This window comes from Hemicordylus capensis, chromosome 4 (assembly GCF_027244095.1).
Source record: "Hemicordylus capensis ecotype Gifberg chromosome 4, rHemCap1.1.pri, whole genome shotgun sequence".
Lineage (NCBI taxonomy): Eukaryota > Metazoa > Chordata > Lepidosauria > Squamata > Cordylidae > Hemicordylus > Hemicordylus capensis.
The window spans coordinates 8,153,380-8,167,948 of NC_069660.1; the positions used below are offsets into that span (position 1 = coordinate 8,153,380).

General features: G+C 49.9%; 2 protein-coding genes across 10 annotated transcripts in view; both read left to right on the forward strand.

Moving 5' to 3' along the window:
* The first annotated feature begins 1,751 nt into the window (after nucleotides 1-1,751).
* The window catches only part of TPD52L2 (TPD52 like 2), a 52,895-nt gene continuing 40,077 nt past the window's right edge, over nucleotides 1,752-14,569 (forward strand). For 7 of the 9 annotated variants that reach the window (XM_053246136.1, XM_053246142.1, XM_053246141.1 and 4 more), the window contains exons 1-2: nucleotides 1,752-1,831; nucleotides 4,185-4,273. In XM_053246136.1, coding sequence (XP_053102111.1) covers nucleotides 4,198-4,273 — 76 coding nt within the window. In that variant the 5' untranslated portion in view covers nucleotides 1,752-1,831; nucleotides 4,185-4,197. The remainder of the gene's footprint in view (nucleotides 1,832-4,184; nucleotides 4,274-14,569) is intronic. The other 2 variants (XM_053246137.1, XM_053246139.1) reach the window with 1 other exon arrangement.
* On the forward strand, nucleotides 9,263-11,036 carry LOC128323306 (protein ABHD16B-like). Its single transcript, XM_053246135.1, has one exon. It carries the CDS (start codon nucleotides 9,469-9,471, stop codon nucleotides 10,849-10,851), a length of 1,383 nt encoding a protein of 460 aa, XP_053102110.1. The 5' UTR covers nucleotides 9,263-9,468; the 3' UTR covers nucleotides 10,852-11,036.

Here is a 14,569-nt window from a genome sequence, read left to right on the forward strand (position 1 = left end):
CTGAAATGTACAGCCCACCCTGCTGCAATTTGATCAATTATGGTTGCCACAGGGCCCCAAATGGTCTCTGTGTGGCATAACATTCCCCTCACCAACCATATAGGAGTACAGGTGTCAGGGTGAACCTTGACGCTGACCCTGAGGAGGGAGATTCCAGGGGGAATCCACCCCAGCCAAGATCCTTGGCCCGACAGCCTGCCAAAACTCACAGTGCCAGAGCCTGGCTGCTCCCACAGAGGAGTCCTTGAGGAGCTCTGGGGACCTAGCACCCCCGGGTAGTGTCCTGCCCCCTATCCTCAAGCTTCCTCCATCACCCTGGGTCCCCAGAAGCAGAAGCAACACCAGGCCTAGACCAAGCTCCAGTTTTGAAGGCAGAGCAAATGTCTGGCTGCCTGGGGTCTCCCTCCTGATGGGTCTCCTCAGGAGTCAGGGGAACCAGCTGGGGTGTCTCCTTAGGAAGATGGCTGCCCTAGGAGTCCAGGAAGGGGTGGAGCTCCTACCACCCATATAAGCCTTCAGCCCTGGCCTGCAGCTTTGCTGGTTCAATAGCTCTCCTATAAGGCCTTGCCTTGCCTGACCCGGCCCAGGTTCAGTCAACAAGTAGGCAGAAGAGCAGTGAGACAGGCCAGCTAGGCCAAGCAAACAGTTTTGCTAAGAATTTGGCACATACTGGCAGTCTAACCACTGCATAGTCATGGCTTAGGACAGGGATTCTCAACGTTGGGTCCCCAGCTGTCATTGGACTTCAACTCCCATAATCTCCAGCCAAAGGCCACTGGGCCTGGGGATTATGGGAGTTGAAGTCCAATGACATCTGGGGACCCAACGTTGAGAATCCCTGGCTTAGGAGAAGGCCAATTGCTCCAACAGAGGAACCAGAGCAGAATCAGAGGCTTCGCAGGGCCAGCTGAGACTCCCTTGGCATACTGTGTCAGCCAAGAACTGCCATGTTAGGAAGCTGAGGTTCCTCTTTCTAGCTGGTTGCATTGACTCGTACCTGCAAAAGATAATGTGGACAGGAAAGCAGTGAGGTCTGGCTGCCAAGGTCTCTGGGCCAGCCCTAGCATTTTTGGTGCTCTAGGCAGAGGTTGGCTTTGCCCCCTCCCCAGGAGCCAAGAAGGGCAGAGCCCCGGCTTTCACTTGACCCACACAGGTTGCCCATTCACCAGGTCCAGTGCCTGTGCAGCTGCCCAACAAATGATGGGCCCAGGCTGCTTGGAGGATGTAGTGGGAGAGGCTTCCCAGTCTCTTGTGGGGGCAAAACTCCAACCCTTCAGAGATGCCCAAGGGCTGCTGTTAACTTGGAACACCAGTCGGAGTCTGAGACCCCTTCTTCTTGGAAATGCATGCGGAGGCAGGCCATCCCTATCCACGAGAGGGAGTCTATGAGGCCAGCTGCTTAACAGGGGCTGGGGTGCAAGAAGCAAAGAAGACTGTGCATTTGGGGGTGTTGAATTTTGGGGAGCAGGGGGTGCAGGATTACAGCTGGTCCAAGTCGAAGAGAGGACCCCTCTAAAGCGCAGAAGCAGTCCCTGAACCCAAGTGAGCTTGCTTCGCACAGACCTAATACAATGCTGAACTTGATGCAGCAGACGGTGGGTCTGAGTCACTACGTGTCAGTGCTTTATATTCTTGTTTTGCTGGGCAACTTGTAGAAAAGTAGTGGATGACCTTATTTAAGCAGGCTCCCAGTCATGAGCTCCATATTCCAGTGCAGTGACATCATTGTGGCAGCACTGTGACATCACAGGGCCAGGCCAGCTCAAGGCCATGCAGTCTTCCAACTACCCCGTCGTTCCCCTCTTTGCCATACCTACCCTTTGGAATACAAGTAAGTTGTCCAAATTTCTACCAGTCTTTTGGGGTTTTTTAAAAGGGTTAATTGTTTTTGGGTTCCACAGGGTTTGCCTTATGAGGCATATTCACCTCAGCTCTGTCCCAGAGTGCCTCTGTTTTCTGGGGCTGCAGGGGTTGCATTGGAAACTGTTTGTTGGACTGGCCTTTTCCCCTTGGGGCTCATTGAGGGAGGGATCATGTTCCAGTTAGTCACAAGTTGGAGGGACAACAGACTGTGGAGGAAAATATCTTCCCACAGATTTGGAAGGAAAATGGGTTTTGGCCTCACAGTACTTCCCCACTAAAAATAATGGAGATAGAGCAATTTAGAGTGGCACCATTTCTCCTTTTCCTAAACCAGTGGTCCCCAACCAGGGGTACATGAACCTCTGCGGGCAACTTTAAGGTTTGTAAGGGGTACTCAGAGGCTCCTGACTCATTGATGAGCATTTATGATGCAACTCCACTCTTGGTTATTACGCACTGGCTCACATTCTGATTGAGTTACTCATGAGTAGTGGTATTCAAATTAATGGGATAAGTTTGTCCTACTAATTTCTGTGAGATTACTCATGAGTAGCTTAGTCTGAATGTAAGCCAGTGACTGCAATGGTCTGTCTTATAACTGTGACATTTAAATCTATGTGCAGGTGTGTGTACATACACACTAAAAATCTCTATGGGGTACCTGAGCTGAAGATTTCAGACAGAAGGGGTCCTTAAAAACATGATTCATGGGACTTGAGGAAGTCTGAAAAAATACTGTACAACTTGTAACATCATCACCACCACCACCACCACCACCACCATCATCATCACCATCATCATTTATTTATTAACGTTCATGGCTTGCCTTACTCTGGAACAATGAGTCTTATTGTGCAGTAAAACTTCTTGTTATGAGTCCTTGCTCTAGTTATTCTCAAGTTGTTCTATGAGTCCTTGCTCTAGTTCTTGTTCTCAACGTGTGGGTCCCCAGATGTAATTGAACTTCAGCTCCCATAATTCTCAACCAAAGGCCACTGGGGCTGGGGATTATGGGAGTTGAAGTCCAATAACATCTGGGGACCCACACGTTGAGAAATCCTGCCGGGTCTAGAATAACTTGAGTCCTTGTTCTAGAGTAAGGAAAACTGTGCATATCTAATGATGATGATGATAACGCTGCATAGTATTTTTCACAGCGCTTTACTTAGTAACAAACAAGACAGTTCTCTACTTCAAGGAACTTACAATCTAAAATTTGTCACCGGGCGCGGGGGAGGCAAATAGGAGGAGGAGAGGAAGACAGACGCGAGGACCAACAAAGGAGGATTTTTTTAAAAATGGATTTATATACTGCTTTTCATACAATAATTTCAAAGTGGCATACAAAGAAAACCAAACAATCAAAACCGTGAAAACCAATCATTAAGGTAATGCAGTCCACATAATGCAAACCACCACCAGAAGCAAACCAGCAGCAGTGACAGCAAAATACTTCCATCGTGCAACCCACTGAGTGAACAGAATAGACTTCACTTGCCTATGTCAGATGGTGAGGGATGGTAGGGAGCGAACCTCCCCAAGGAGAGCAATTCAAGGACTAGGGGCAACAACCTGAAAGGCCCTGTTTCACATGCATGGCTGTCATCTCTCTCTCACGGTTGACAATCTATTTAGTTCAGTCTGCTCTGCAGTTTAACGTCGATTTCCCCCCTCATGGTAATGGGCTTGCAGACCTGGCTAAGCCTTCTTAGGCCCCTGAGTAAAAGGTAAAGGCTAGCTCTTTCACCTCCCCTCTTCAGATCAACCATTGCTATTGATGATTATGAGTATTAGTAGTGGTAGTAGCAGCAGCAGTCACTTTAAGTGGCGTAGCGGGGGAAATGCTTAACAAGCAGAAGGTTGCCAGTTCGAATTCCTGCTGGTACTATATTGGGCAGCAGCAATATAGGAAGATGCTGAAAGGCATCATCTCATACTGTGCGGGAGGAGGCAATGGTAAAGCCCTCTGTATTCTACCAAAGAAAACCACAGGCTCTGTGGGTGCCAGGAGTGGAAATCAACTTGATGGTGCACTTTACCTTTAGTATCAGCAGCAGCATCGTATTCAACCAATCCCAGATGTTAGATCTGGGATGAGGAAATCTGCTAGGAGACCAAATCAAAATATATCGTCTTTTGTTCCATGGAGTCTAAGACCATGCACAGAGTTCTCCTGCCCAGGTACTGACCAAGCCTAGATCTGCTCAGCTTCATCCAAGGGGCTACACTTTGTGCCTGCAGACCATATTCTAGCTATATACCATCTGAATTCTTAGAGACTTCACCCTCTAAAACAGCATCCTTTATTGTTCTGCTTCTAGCTTAGCCTATCACATGGGCTCAAGGCGGGTGGTTGCATTTTCACCAGAGGTCCGTCTGAGCCCAACCAGGCAGGCTGTCGGGAGACAATGTAAGTTGTTCTTTCCATTTAAAAGAAGCATTCAGGGATTTCCCCCCTAAGTGATCATAATAAGGTTTCCAAGAATTTTGACCTGTGACATGGTTATCTCTGTGGTGATGGGGTGGGGGTGTAAAGCTAGAGGCGGAAATAATTTATTTTTGCAGAGTTGGAAGCAGTTTGAAAGAGGGATCTTTGCACACCCCTCCTGCCTTCACCTCTGATAAACGGGTTTTGTTGTGTTTCAAAACCTTGCAAACCCTGTTCGGCTTGGCTGGAGGTGACAATGGGGCAAAAGAAATGTGTTTGTATAATTTCATTGTGAAGTGAAACATCTCCCACTTTGGAGGATTTCCACCTCTCTTAAAAGCTAAGCAGCTTTGATCATGGTACAAGCAGACCAGGTCGAAATGATGAACCGCACTGACTGCAGTCACCATTTTTGCTATAGAAACAGGATGTCCTGAGCACACTCTTCCTGTGATCAGGGCCTTTCCCATATTGATACCCGTATTGCTTGAAAACACTGGCTGACATGATGCACAGTCTCCTGCTGACACAAAGGACCCCCACCAGGGCTGCCAGCAGCCCAATACCCTGCCTGCTCCCTGGGAAAATGCCCCTTTGAATTAAATGGGAACTGACTCAATCCAGAGGGGGGCAACTCCCCCCTCTTGCCCCCCACTTTGGACGCCCACGATGGTTGGTGTTGCCTTGCAACCCTGGCAGGTCTGTAGCATCAACGGAGACTGAGCATCATATCAGCCACTGAGATTTTGATCATGCATAATGATGTTTGGGATGGTGTGTACAGAAAATTTTAAATGATTTTAAATACAGACATACATGAAAATCAGTGTGCCCCAGATGTGAAATCACCCCACTCTTGTTGTCATACTGGGTTTTAAATGTTTTTAATGTTTTAAATGATTTCAATTGACAATTGATTTGATGTTTTAAATGATTTTAAACCGACCAGAGACACAAGTTTTGGGTCGTATAGAAATCAAGCAAGCAAGCAAGCAAGCAAGCACAGGCTGATTGGCTGCTGTCCTGTGTCAAGTTACAGCTCTACCCATTATTGTAAAATCCAGTTCTCAAATAAAATGAATGTGCTTCCCAAATGAGATCACCTAATAAGGAGGAGAGCTGGTCTTGTGGTAGCAAGCATGCTGTGTCCCCTTAGCTAAGCAGGGTTCACCCTGGTTGCATATGAAAGGGAGACTAGAAGTGTGAGCACTGGAAGATATTCCCCTCAGGGGGGATGGAGCCGCTCTGGGAAGAGCAGAAGGTTTCAAGTTCCCTCCCTGGCAGCATCTCCAAGATAGGGCTGAGAGAGACTCCTGCCTGCAACCTTGGAGAAGCTACTGCCAGTCTGTGAAGACAATACTGAGTTAGATAGACCAATGGTCTGACTCAGTATATGGCAGCTTCCTATGTTCCTAATAATTTTCATGAGAATAAATATGTAAAGTGTCAAGTCCATTTCGACAACAAGTGGCATTCCATCTACAGCAACTATCTCTATCCAATACTGTTTTCCATATGTATCCTCATCTAATTGCATCAGTTCATTCTACTATTTTCAGGTATTTTATATATGTATCCCCATGCAGATTCTTTGTGATTCCATTTAACACTCCACTTGGAAAAAGATGTTCATTTTATCTGAGAACTGTTTTTTAAATCATATTTAGTGGGAATGTGACTTGGCATTTTGTGAAGAATTTCTCTTTTGAAGAGTCACTCAAAGAATTCCATCTGATACCCTATTTGGGAAGGACATATCCAGTGGCGTAGCCAGCAAAAGGGCGGCCCGTGTTCCTCCAACTGCCCCCCCCATGTGACACCCATGCGTGTAACGTCACATGCAAAAGGGGTGTGGCTGGAATCTGGGGAGCTCAGGTTGGCTCTCCCAAGCTCATTTCCAGCCAGCGTTTGGTGGCTGGCTGCGTTAATTTCCCTTTCTCTCCCTCCAGCGAGGTAGAGAAAGAGAAATAAATGCACCCAACCACTAAATGCTGGCTGAAAATGCAATCGGGAGGGCTGGGGCAGGCCCTCCAGTGAATGGGCCACACCCCCTTTGCACATGACATCACATGCACAAAGGGCATTGGCGGCTGTCACGAGGTTGCCTGATGGCCAACACCTAGCCAGAGATTTCTGCCACAGGAGCAGGTAGCTCTGGTTTCAGGTTTCTTGAACAGGAAGCACAGGCCACAGGAGCCGGACCGGAGAACTCAAGGTAGCAGAAGCTCCAACAACGGTGCAAGCCCAGCCAACGCATTGTTTCCAGCGGTGGTTTGCCACCCACGCCACTTGATTTATAGTCCTTGGCCTTAGTTAACGCTCCACCCCTGCTGGCTGCTAGAGATTCAGCATCTCTCTTGCTGCCTCTCAAGGAGAAGCCGGCTTCTTCGCAGTTCCTTCACTTGCTGTTGCTGTCTTTCTTGACTGCATTCTTGAGACAAGGGCTGCTAGCCCCCCGGCTTGGGGTCTGACCCTTCACTCCCAGGGTCCCCTGGACCTGAAGTACCTCCCTGTGCTGAACATTCGCCCTGGCCCGTCTCAGCTATCTCCTGAGTCCTGACATCAGACTGCACTCCTTCAGGTGCCTCCCCACCTGCTAGAAGGCTGCCAACCTCCCACTCCTCTTCACTGTCCTCAAGTGAGAGCGCGACAGTGGCCTGAGTTCTTTGAACCTTACTGTGCAATGGTGCAGGTAAAAATACTAAGTAGGTTACAAGAATACTTTAAAAAGCACCCTGAATGGTGTTGGGGCAGCACACTTTAAAAATTGTGGTTACCCAGTTGCAAAGAAGAGGTATGTAGGAAAATGCAAAAGCACACTTAAAGGTTTACAGTACAGGTAAGCAATCATAGAACTGTATCAAGGAATATACAAAACACACCCCAAAGAAACCAAAAGTCTAATGCAAAGTCTGACTAAACAAACCTTTCCCTAGACTAACTTCCTGAAGCCAAAGCCCAGGCTTCCTTTTCTTGAACTCACTAAACTCTGGTTGAGAACTCATGCTGCCTGCCCTCCTGGTTTTCCAGGACCTGCAGAGCCATTTTCCTGCAGCCAGTCTTCACGGCCACAGGTCTTCCTCTACACCTCCAGCCAGCTCCTTCTAACAAAGAACTTCTTCTTCCTCCTAGTGGCTCCCTCAGTCCCACCCAGGTGGTGTGCTGATTGGCTGAGCCCTGGAGTTCACCAGCCTATCAGTCAGGATAGGGTTCACTTCCGGTTAACTCTTTAGGGGGGAGGGGTGGCTGATCACTACAAGTGGGTATAACGGAAACATGGTGGGAATCAGTGGGACACTGTTATTCCTGGATATAAACTCTTTAGAAAGGATAGGGAGGGGAGATTGGGGATGGAGTAGGGGTGTGCATGGAACCAGTATGCCCAGTTCAGTTTGAGTCTGAAGAGGACTCGAACAGAACTGGGCATGTTTAGTTTTTCGCCCTGAACAGATCCCCGGTTTGGCTTGAATTCGAGATGTCTGGGAAATCTCATGAAAAACAAATATTTTAAAAGAAACTCTCCAGGGGGTGCTGCCGCAGCCTCAGGGGGAATCTCCAGAGGTTCCTCCACCCCCTACCCCCGCCGGCCTCCCCCCAGTTTCAATTTGGCTTGGTTTTACCCGGCCATGAGGATGGCCAGTGCGCAGGCCTACTACTAGCGCAAAAAGGCCCAGAACAGGCAGAAGACAGTCAAAAACTGCCCTAATTGGGCTGAATTGAGACCAAGGGGAGCGGCGGGGAGAGGGGGAACCACCAGAGACCCCCCCCTCCTGTGGCCACGGCAGTACCCACTGGAGGCGGTGAGTTTCCCACCCCCACCCCCATTAGAACCCCTAGTCTGCTCAGGGGGGTTCAGCTTGAGTTCAAGCCAAACCGGGTCTTGTTTGGCTCAAGGGCGAGCCAGGGGCAAGCCCTTGAGCCAGCCAGGTTCGATGGTGAAGTGGCTCAAACTCAAGCCAGTTTGCACATCCCTAGGGTGGAGTAGCACTGTATGTTAAAGTAGGGATAGAATCTAACAAGCTAGAAAACCTAGGAAGATTTCTATCCTCCACAGAAATGCTGTGGGTGACTGTACAAGGCCTGAAAGGAAATGTGTTACTAGGAACGTACTATCACCCTCTTGATCAAAATAGTGACTGGAAGTTGCAGGGGATGGAGCCGCTCAGGCAAGAGCAGAAGGTTCCAAGTTCCCTCCCTGGCAGCATCTCCAAGAGAGGGCTGAGAGAGATTCCTGCCTGCAACCTTGGAGAAGCAGCTGCCAGTCTGTGTAGACATACTGAGCTAGATGGACCTATGGTCTGACTCAGTATATGGCAGCTTCTTATGTTCCTATGTTCTTCCATTTGTGACCGATGCACCCATCAGCTGTGGTGGTGCAGCAGGGAAGCAGCTTGCCTAGGGAGCAAGAGGCTGTTAGTTCGAATCCCCACTGGTGTGCTTCCCAGACTGTGCTTAGTAAATATATATTTGTAGTCACCTATGCTGCTTGACTAACAAGCAGATGGTTGCCGGTTCTAATACCCGCTGGTACTATATTGGGCAGCAGTGATATAGGAAGATGCTGAAAGGCATCATCTCATACTGTGCGGGAGGAGGCAATGGTAAAACCCTCCTGTATTCTACCAAGAAAACCACATGGCTCTGTGGTCTCCAGGAGTCGACACCGACTCGACAGCACAATCTTTCCTTTCTTTCTGTACACACACTAAATACCTCCCTCCCATCATCCTTTGGCCATTGGGGCTGGGATGGTGATGGGAGTTGTTGCCCAGCAACATCTGGTGACTCCTCCAGGTTGGGAACCCCTGCTTGAGAGTCTGCCCTCACCACTGCATGCTGACTGGTTGGTTGCCTCTGAGCCAAGCCTCTTGAGAAAGGCTCACAAAGGAGGCTGACCTCACATATTGTTACACTTCCCTGATTGTTAGGCATGATCAGGTCAAGAGCAGCACATGGGTAGCCCTGGATCAGTTCACCATGGCCAAAGAGGTGTCCTCCCACTAGTTCCAACGACAGCACCATGCACCCATGAAGATAACGGTACGACGACAAAGGGCGCTTTCTTCTGCTTTGAAGCCGTCCACCATAAGCATCTGCCGTGGGGCTGCCCTCCTTGCCCCGTCTCTCTTTTTATTTTTGTTTATACATCCCAGAGAAGAGAACCATCAGCTCTCTCCATGTGTGTCCTGTGTTTTCCAAAGGCTCTTGCCCATGTATTTAAAACCTATTTTATGGCCAGTTACAACTTTGAATTCAGTAACTGGCCCATTGAATTCCGGTGGGATGAGGGCGACAGCAACAGCAACGCCCGTGCCCATGGTAGCTGCGGTGCCAGAAGTCATGGCCGCAAGATCCTCATCAAAGCAGCATCGGGAGCGTGTCCACGGGCATCGACGTTCGTTGTTTGGCCTGGCAGAAAGAGACACTCCCGGAGGCATGTCCTCAGCAATCTTAAGCAAATGCCCGGCCAGCTGGCCAGCTACGTCATGGCTCATTCCTTAGGGCGCTGGATGCTCTATCCAGGCTCCATGTTCCTCTTGAACCAAGCCCTGTTACCAGTCCTGGCAAAGGGCCAGGCTCGACTCCTGGGGGAATATAACGGGAAACGCGCCAAGCTGGTCGCTCGGGACGGAAATAAGATTGACACCATGTTTGTGGACAGGAGGACCAAGCAAACAGGGCAGCAGCGAGGGGACCAGCTGGTGGTTTGCTGTGAGGGGAATGTTAGTTTCTATGAATGGGGTTGTCTTTTCACACCACTGCGGACTGGATATTCCGTGCTGGGATGGAACCACCCTGGTTTCGCTGGGAGTACAGGCCAGCCCTACCCAGAGAACGATGCCAATGCAGTGGATGTGGTGATCCAGTATGCAACATGCCGCCTGGGTTTCAGGATACAAGACGTTATTGTGTATGGATGGTCCTTGGGAGGCTACACGGCTACCTGGGCTGCCATGTCCTACCCATTGCTGGGTGCTTTAGTCCTGGATGCCACGTTTGATGACCTTCTCCCTTTGGCCTTGAACATTATGCCCAAAAGCTGGAAGACGCTGGTGGTGCGGACCGTGAAGAAGCACTTCAACCTCAATGTTGGCGAGCAGCTATGCAAGTACAGAGGACCCGTGTTGCTGATCCGGAGGACCAAGGATGAGGTCATCACCACCTGCTCATTGGGTCTTGAGGACCAAACAACCAACCTGAAATGCAACAGGGCCAACGAGCTCCTGGTGCAGCTGTTGGAGCACCGCTACCCAGATGTCATGTCCAAAGAAGGTTTGGAAGCTGTTCATGATTGGCTCAAAGCTGCCGATCCCAAACAAGAAGAGGCTATCTACCAAAGCTACAAAATCAATGATGAATGGTGCCTCAAAGAGCTACAGGACTACAAGTCCAGCCTCGGGCACAGACTACGTTTCCCTTGGAGGGTTGGCAAGTTCATTGCCTCTAGAGAAAAGCAGCAGCTGGCCGTATTTTTAGCTAAGAAGCACATGAAGAATGTGGAGGCCACTCACTGGTCACTCCTAAAGCCCAATGATTTCCAGATGCCCTGGAAATTATAGTTGGGGCTGAGGAGGAAGACAGAGAAAGAGGCAGAAAGAATGAATGAGAAAAAGAGGGGCTTGGGATGCCTAACCATGTGCCCATATTGTGTTTTTCCAACAGTTGCATACACCGTTGATTCTTCAAGTTTGCAGGGGGAGACAGAAAGGGGGGAAAAAAACAACAGATTAATATTGCTACATGGAATACACACGGTTTCTAACTCGTGGTTCTTCCTTGCTAGCAACACTGCTGGAGCTGGGAGTGGAGAATCTGAGCTTTAAGCTAACCTACGACATTTGGGTGATAATCATGTTGAAAGATGGGATTTCTTGGCAGCTGGATTTTCACGTGTCCCCCAAGTGCAGGTCAAGGTCTTCAGAAGGCTCAGGAAACCCCCTATCTATCTATCTATCTATCTATCTATCTATCTATCTATCTATCTATCTAGTGTCTATCATATTTCTATACCGCCTGATATATACAACTCTATTTGTATACAGGCGGTATACAAAATTTAAAACAATATCAAAGTCACAGATTAAAATCCACAAAACATCCACTACATCAGGGCTTAGCCATTACTGTTCTGTACCTGAATCCAAGACGAGGAGGCGATTCCCACGATCACTAGAAAGCGGGCTAAGGGAGCCTAGCCCGTTTTCTAGTGACCGTCGGAACCACCGGGCTCACGAGAGAGCCCAGTGGTTCCTCAGCAGCTAGCCCTCCGGAGAACCCCTCCCCTCAAACCAGGTTAACAGAGCGAGCGCTCTGTTAACCTGATTGGTTTGCTCGCTCGTGGGATGCTGTGGCACGTCTCCGCACCACGGCGGCTCTCAAGGAGACCCCCTGACCAGGAGGCTCCAACAAGCCTCCCAGCTTGGGGGGGTCTCCCCAGAAAACCCTGCACACTCGCGCAGGGCATTCTGGGACTTCCGGGGTCTGCGTGGCCCCGGATCCCCTCGGCCCCTGTCAGCTCTGTGACGGAGCCGGTAATTGTGTGGGTGGCCGGTCTGGCCGCCCAGGGCTAAGAGACTGCTCCGCAGAAGCCCTCATGGTGCTTCACACTAATTGTGTGAAGCGCCTCTAGGTGTCCCCCCGCCCTCATTCTTTCATGTTAGAATTAGGGGGTCATCTTAAATTCAGAGTCATTCTTCTTTTTGAGTAAATAAGAGCATGACCTGTGTTTAACCTCTGTTTTTTAGGGGGCTCGTTTTAAATTCAGCGTCATCTTGTACTTGGGTAAATATGGTAATATGTTTAAGTCGCTCAGAAGGAGGCCACTCAGTGCTGGCACAGAGCAAGAACATCTATGATCACAGGAAACTGCCTTATCCCGAGTCAGACCTTTGGTTCAAACAGCTCAGTACTGCCTGCATACACAGACTGGCAGCAGTCCTCCAGGATTTCAGGCAGGGGTTTCTCTCAGCCCTATCGGGAGATGCTGCCAGGGATTGAACCTGGGACCTTCGGCATGCAAAGCAGATGCTCTTCCACTGAGCTATAGCCCCACCCCATGGAGCAGCACTAAGCTGATCAGGGACATGAGAGGGCTATGAGGTTTGGCCTCTGAGTTGAGTACAGTTGAGTCCTGAGAGGTGCCCAGGTTAGAATGCTCAGGACCAAGAGGCTGCCATGATCCCAGCCCGGCCAGACCAGCTTGGGAGAGTCCACAGGAAGGATCCAGGCTCTTCTCCATTTGGAATCCTTCTCTCTACTGCCCTCTTCCCACAATCCTTTGCCAGTGATGAAAGGAAAGGCAAGAATATCAGTCTAGACATTTTCGTGTTCCCATATATTTCAAAAGCAAAAGGACAGAACATAGGGGCATAGGATACGGCCTTATCCCGAGTCAGTCCTTTGGTCCATCTAGCTCAGTATTGTCTACACAGACTGGCAGCGGCTTCTCCAAGGTTGCAGGTGGGAATCTCTCCCAGCCCAGTCTTGGAGAAGATGCTGCCATGGAGGGAATCTGGGACCTTCTGCATGCAAGCAGGCAAGAGCTCTTCCTAGAGCGGCCCTATACCCTGAGGGGAATAACTCACACTGCTCACATATGTGGTCTCCCATTCAAATGCAAACCAGGGCAGACCCTGCTTAGCTAAGGGGACAAGTCAGGTTTGCTACGACAAGACCAGCTCGCCTCCCAACATTTCCCCTACAAATGAGTGAGGCAGTTCACACTACCGCTAAATGGGTGGGACAAGTGTCCAGCCTCAGGAGCTGTGAACACTTCTGATGTTTGATTTGTGTGCTAGCAAAAACCTAGGTAGGAGGAGGGTAGGGTGATCCTTGTGAGAAAGGAGTTGGGGAGGATGTATTTTCCTCCCACCTGGTTAGAATGTGGGTACAAGTGCTGGGTAGGATAGCACCATCCTGCTCAGCTCCTCCCATCTCATAGGCAATTACTCTCCCTCCTCCTTCCTAGATTTTTGCTAGCACACAGTCGAAAGCTGAGAGCATGCACAGTTCCCAAGCTGGGTAGGACACTTGTGGGGGTGCTATGGGCAACTCCGTGCAAATGCAGGGCTGCTGGGTGAACTGTTGCCTGCCCTGGTATGAGCAGCTGATCCCAGACAGGAGCCCCCACAGGCAGCGTGGTGCAAATGCACAGCTGCACCATGCTGGCTGTGGCACCCCCTGCCCCATCCCCATGCTGAACGGCACGGGCAGGATTCCTCCACCCTGCCTGGGCTCCACAGCAGCAGTTGGTGGCTTTGTAGATCACCAGCACTGCTTCCTGGAGGGGCTGGTGTGGGTGGAGCCTTCTGGTGGGCTTTCCAAGGCACACAGAAAGCAGCTCGACCTCTGCTCAGGAAACATTTTCTGTTGAACGTGCAGTCACTTTGCATTATCCAGAAGGGATCTTGCACAGGAGTCCTGCTTCAGCCAAGAGGCTGGAGGCTTTACAGACAGGGCTTCTGTCCTGAATCTCCTTCGGAAGAGAGTGTGTGCATTCACACACCAGCCAAACGTACCCCCAAGTCCCTTCGAGATCCTTGGAGCCACTCCACACACAAACTGGGCTTTGTCTTGAGAATTCCAGCTTATCTTGAGTTATTTCTGGGTTTTTAAAATGCTGGTTTTAAGCTACTTTTTCTGAAAGCGCTGGAGCAAATAGGGAGGGGCACTGACATAGAATCATTCGCATGATAAGAGGGATACTCTCTTTACAAATGCAGATATCGCTCTTTGGTAAACTTTATCCCTCCCCCCGCCCGCCCTTTGGCTGGAAGGAAAACACAAAGGCATGCCATGTGAACTTCCAAAAACAAAAACCAAGAGGGGGGAGGGGCTGCTTCCCTCAATGCCACGAGTGTCCTTTGAAGTGGCTCCACTCAACATTGACCCCGAAGGCCGGCTGGGGGAGGGGGAACCTCCACGGGAGACACACACACACACACACACCTCCGGCCACCTCTAGGAACTCCCCGGAGGGGAGTAAACGTAATTTAATTTAAAAAAAAAACCTTTAAAAGGTCCGCGAATCCCAGGGGTGTTCGGTCTGAGGTCGGGCCAAACAGGGGGTTGTTCGGTTTGACCTTGAGCTGTCAAACCAAACCCGCTCAACATTGAACTGGCTCGACGTCGAGCCGGTTTGCACGCTTCTAAAAGCAAACCCGAGAGCAGAGGGGAGGGGCTGCTTCCCCCAATGCCGCGAGTGTACTTCAAAGTGGCTCTGCTCAACATTTACCCCGCAGCATGAAGCCAAGTGTGAATAACTCCCTGGATGGGGAA

Coding starts and splice junctions, on each gene's coding strand:
- LOC128323306 (XM_053246135.1), top strand. CDS start 9,469: ATGTGTGTCCTGTGTTTTCCAAAGGCTCTTGCCCATGTATTTAAAACC.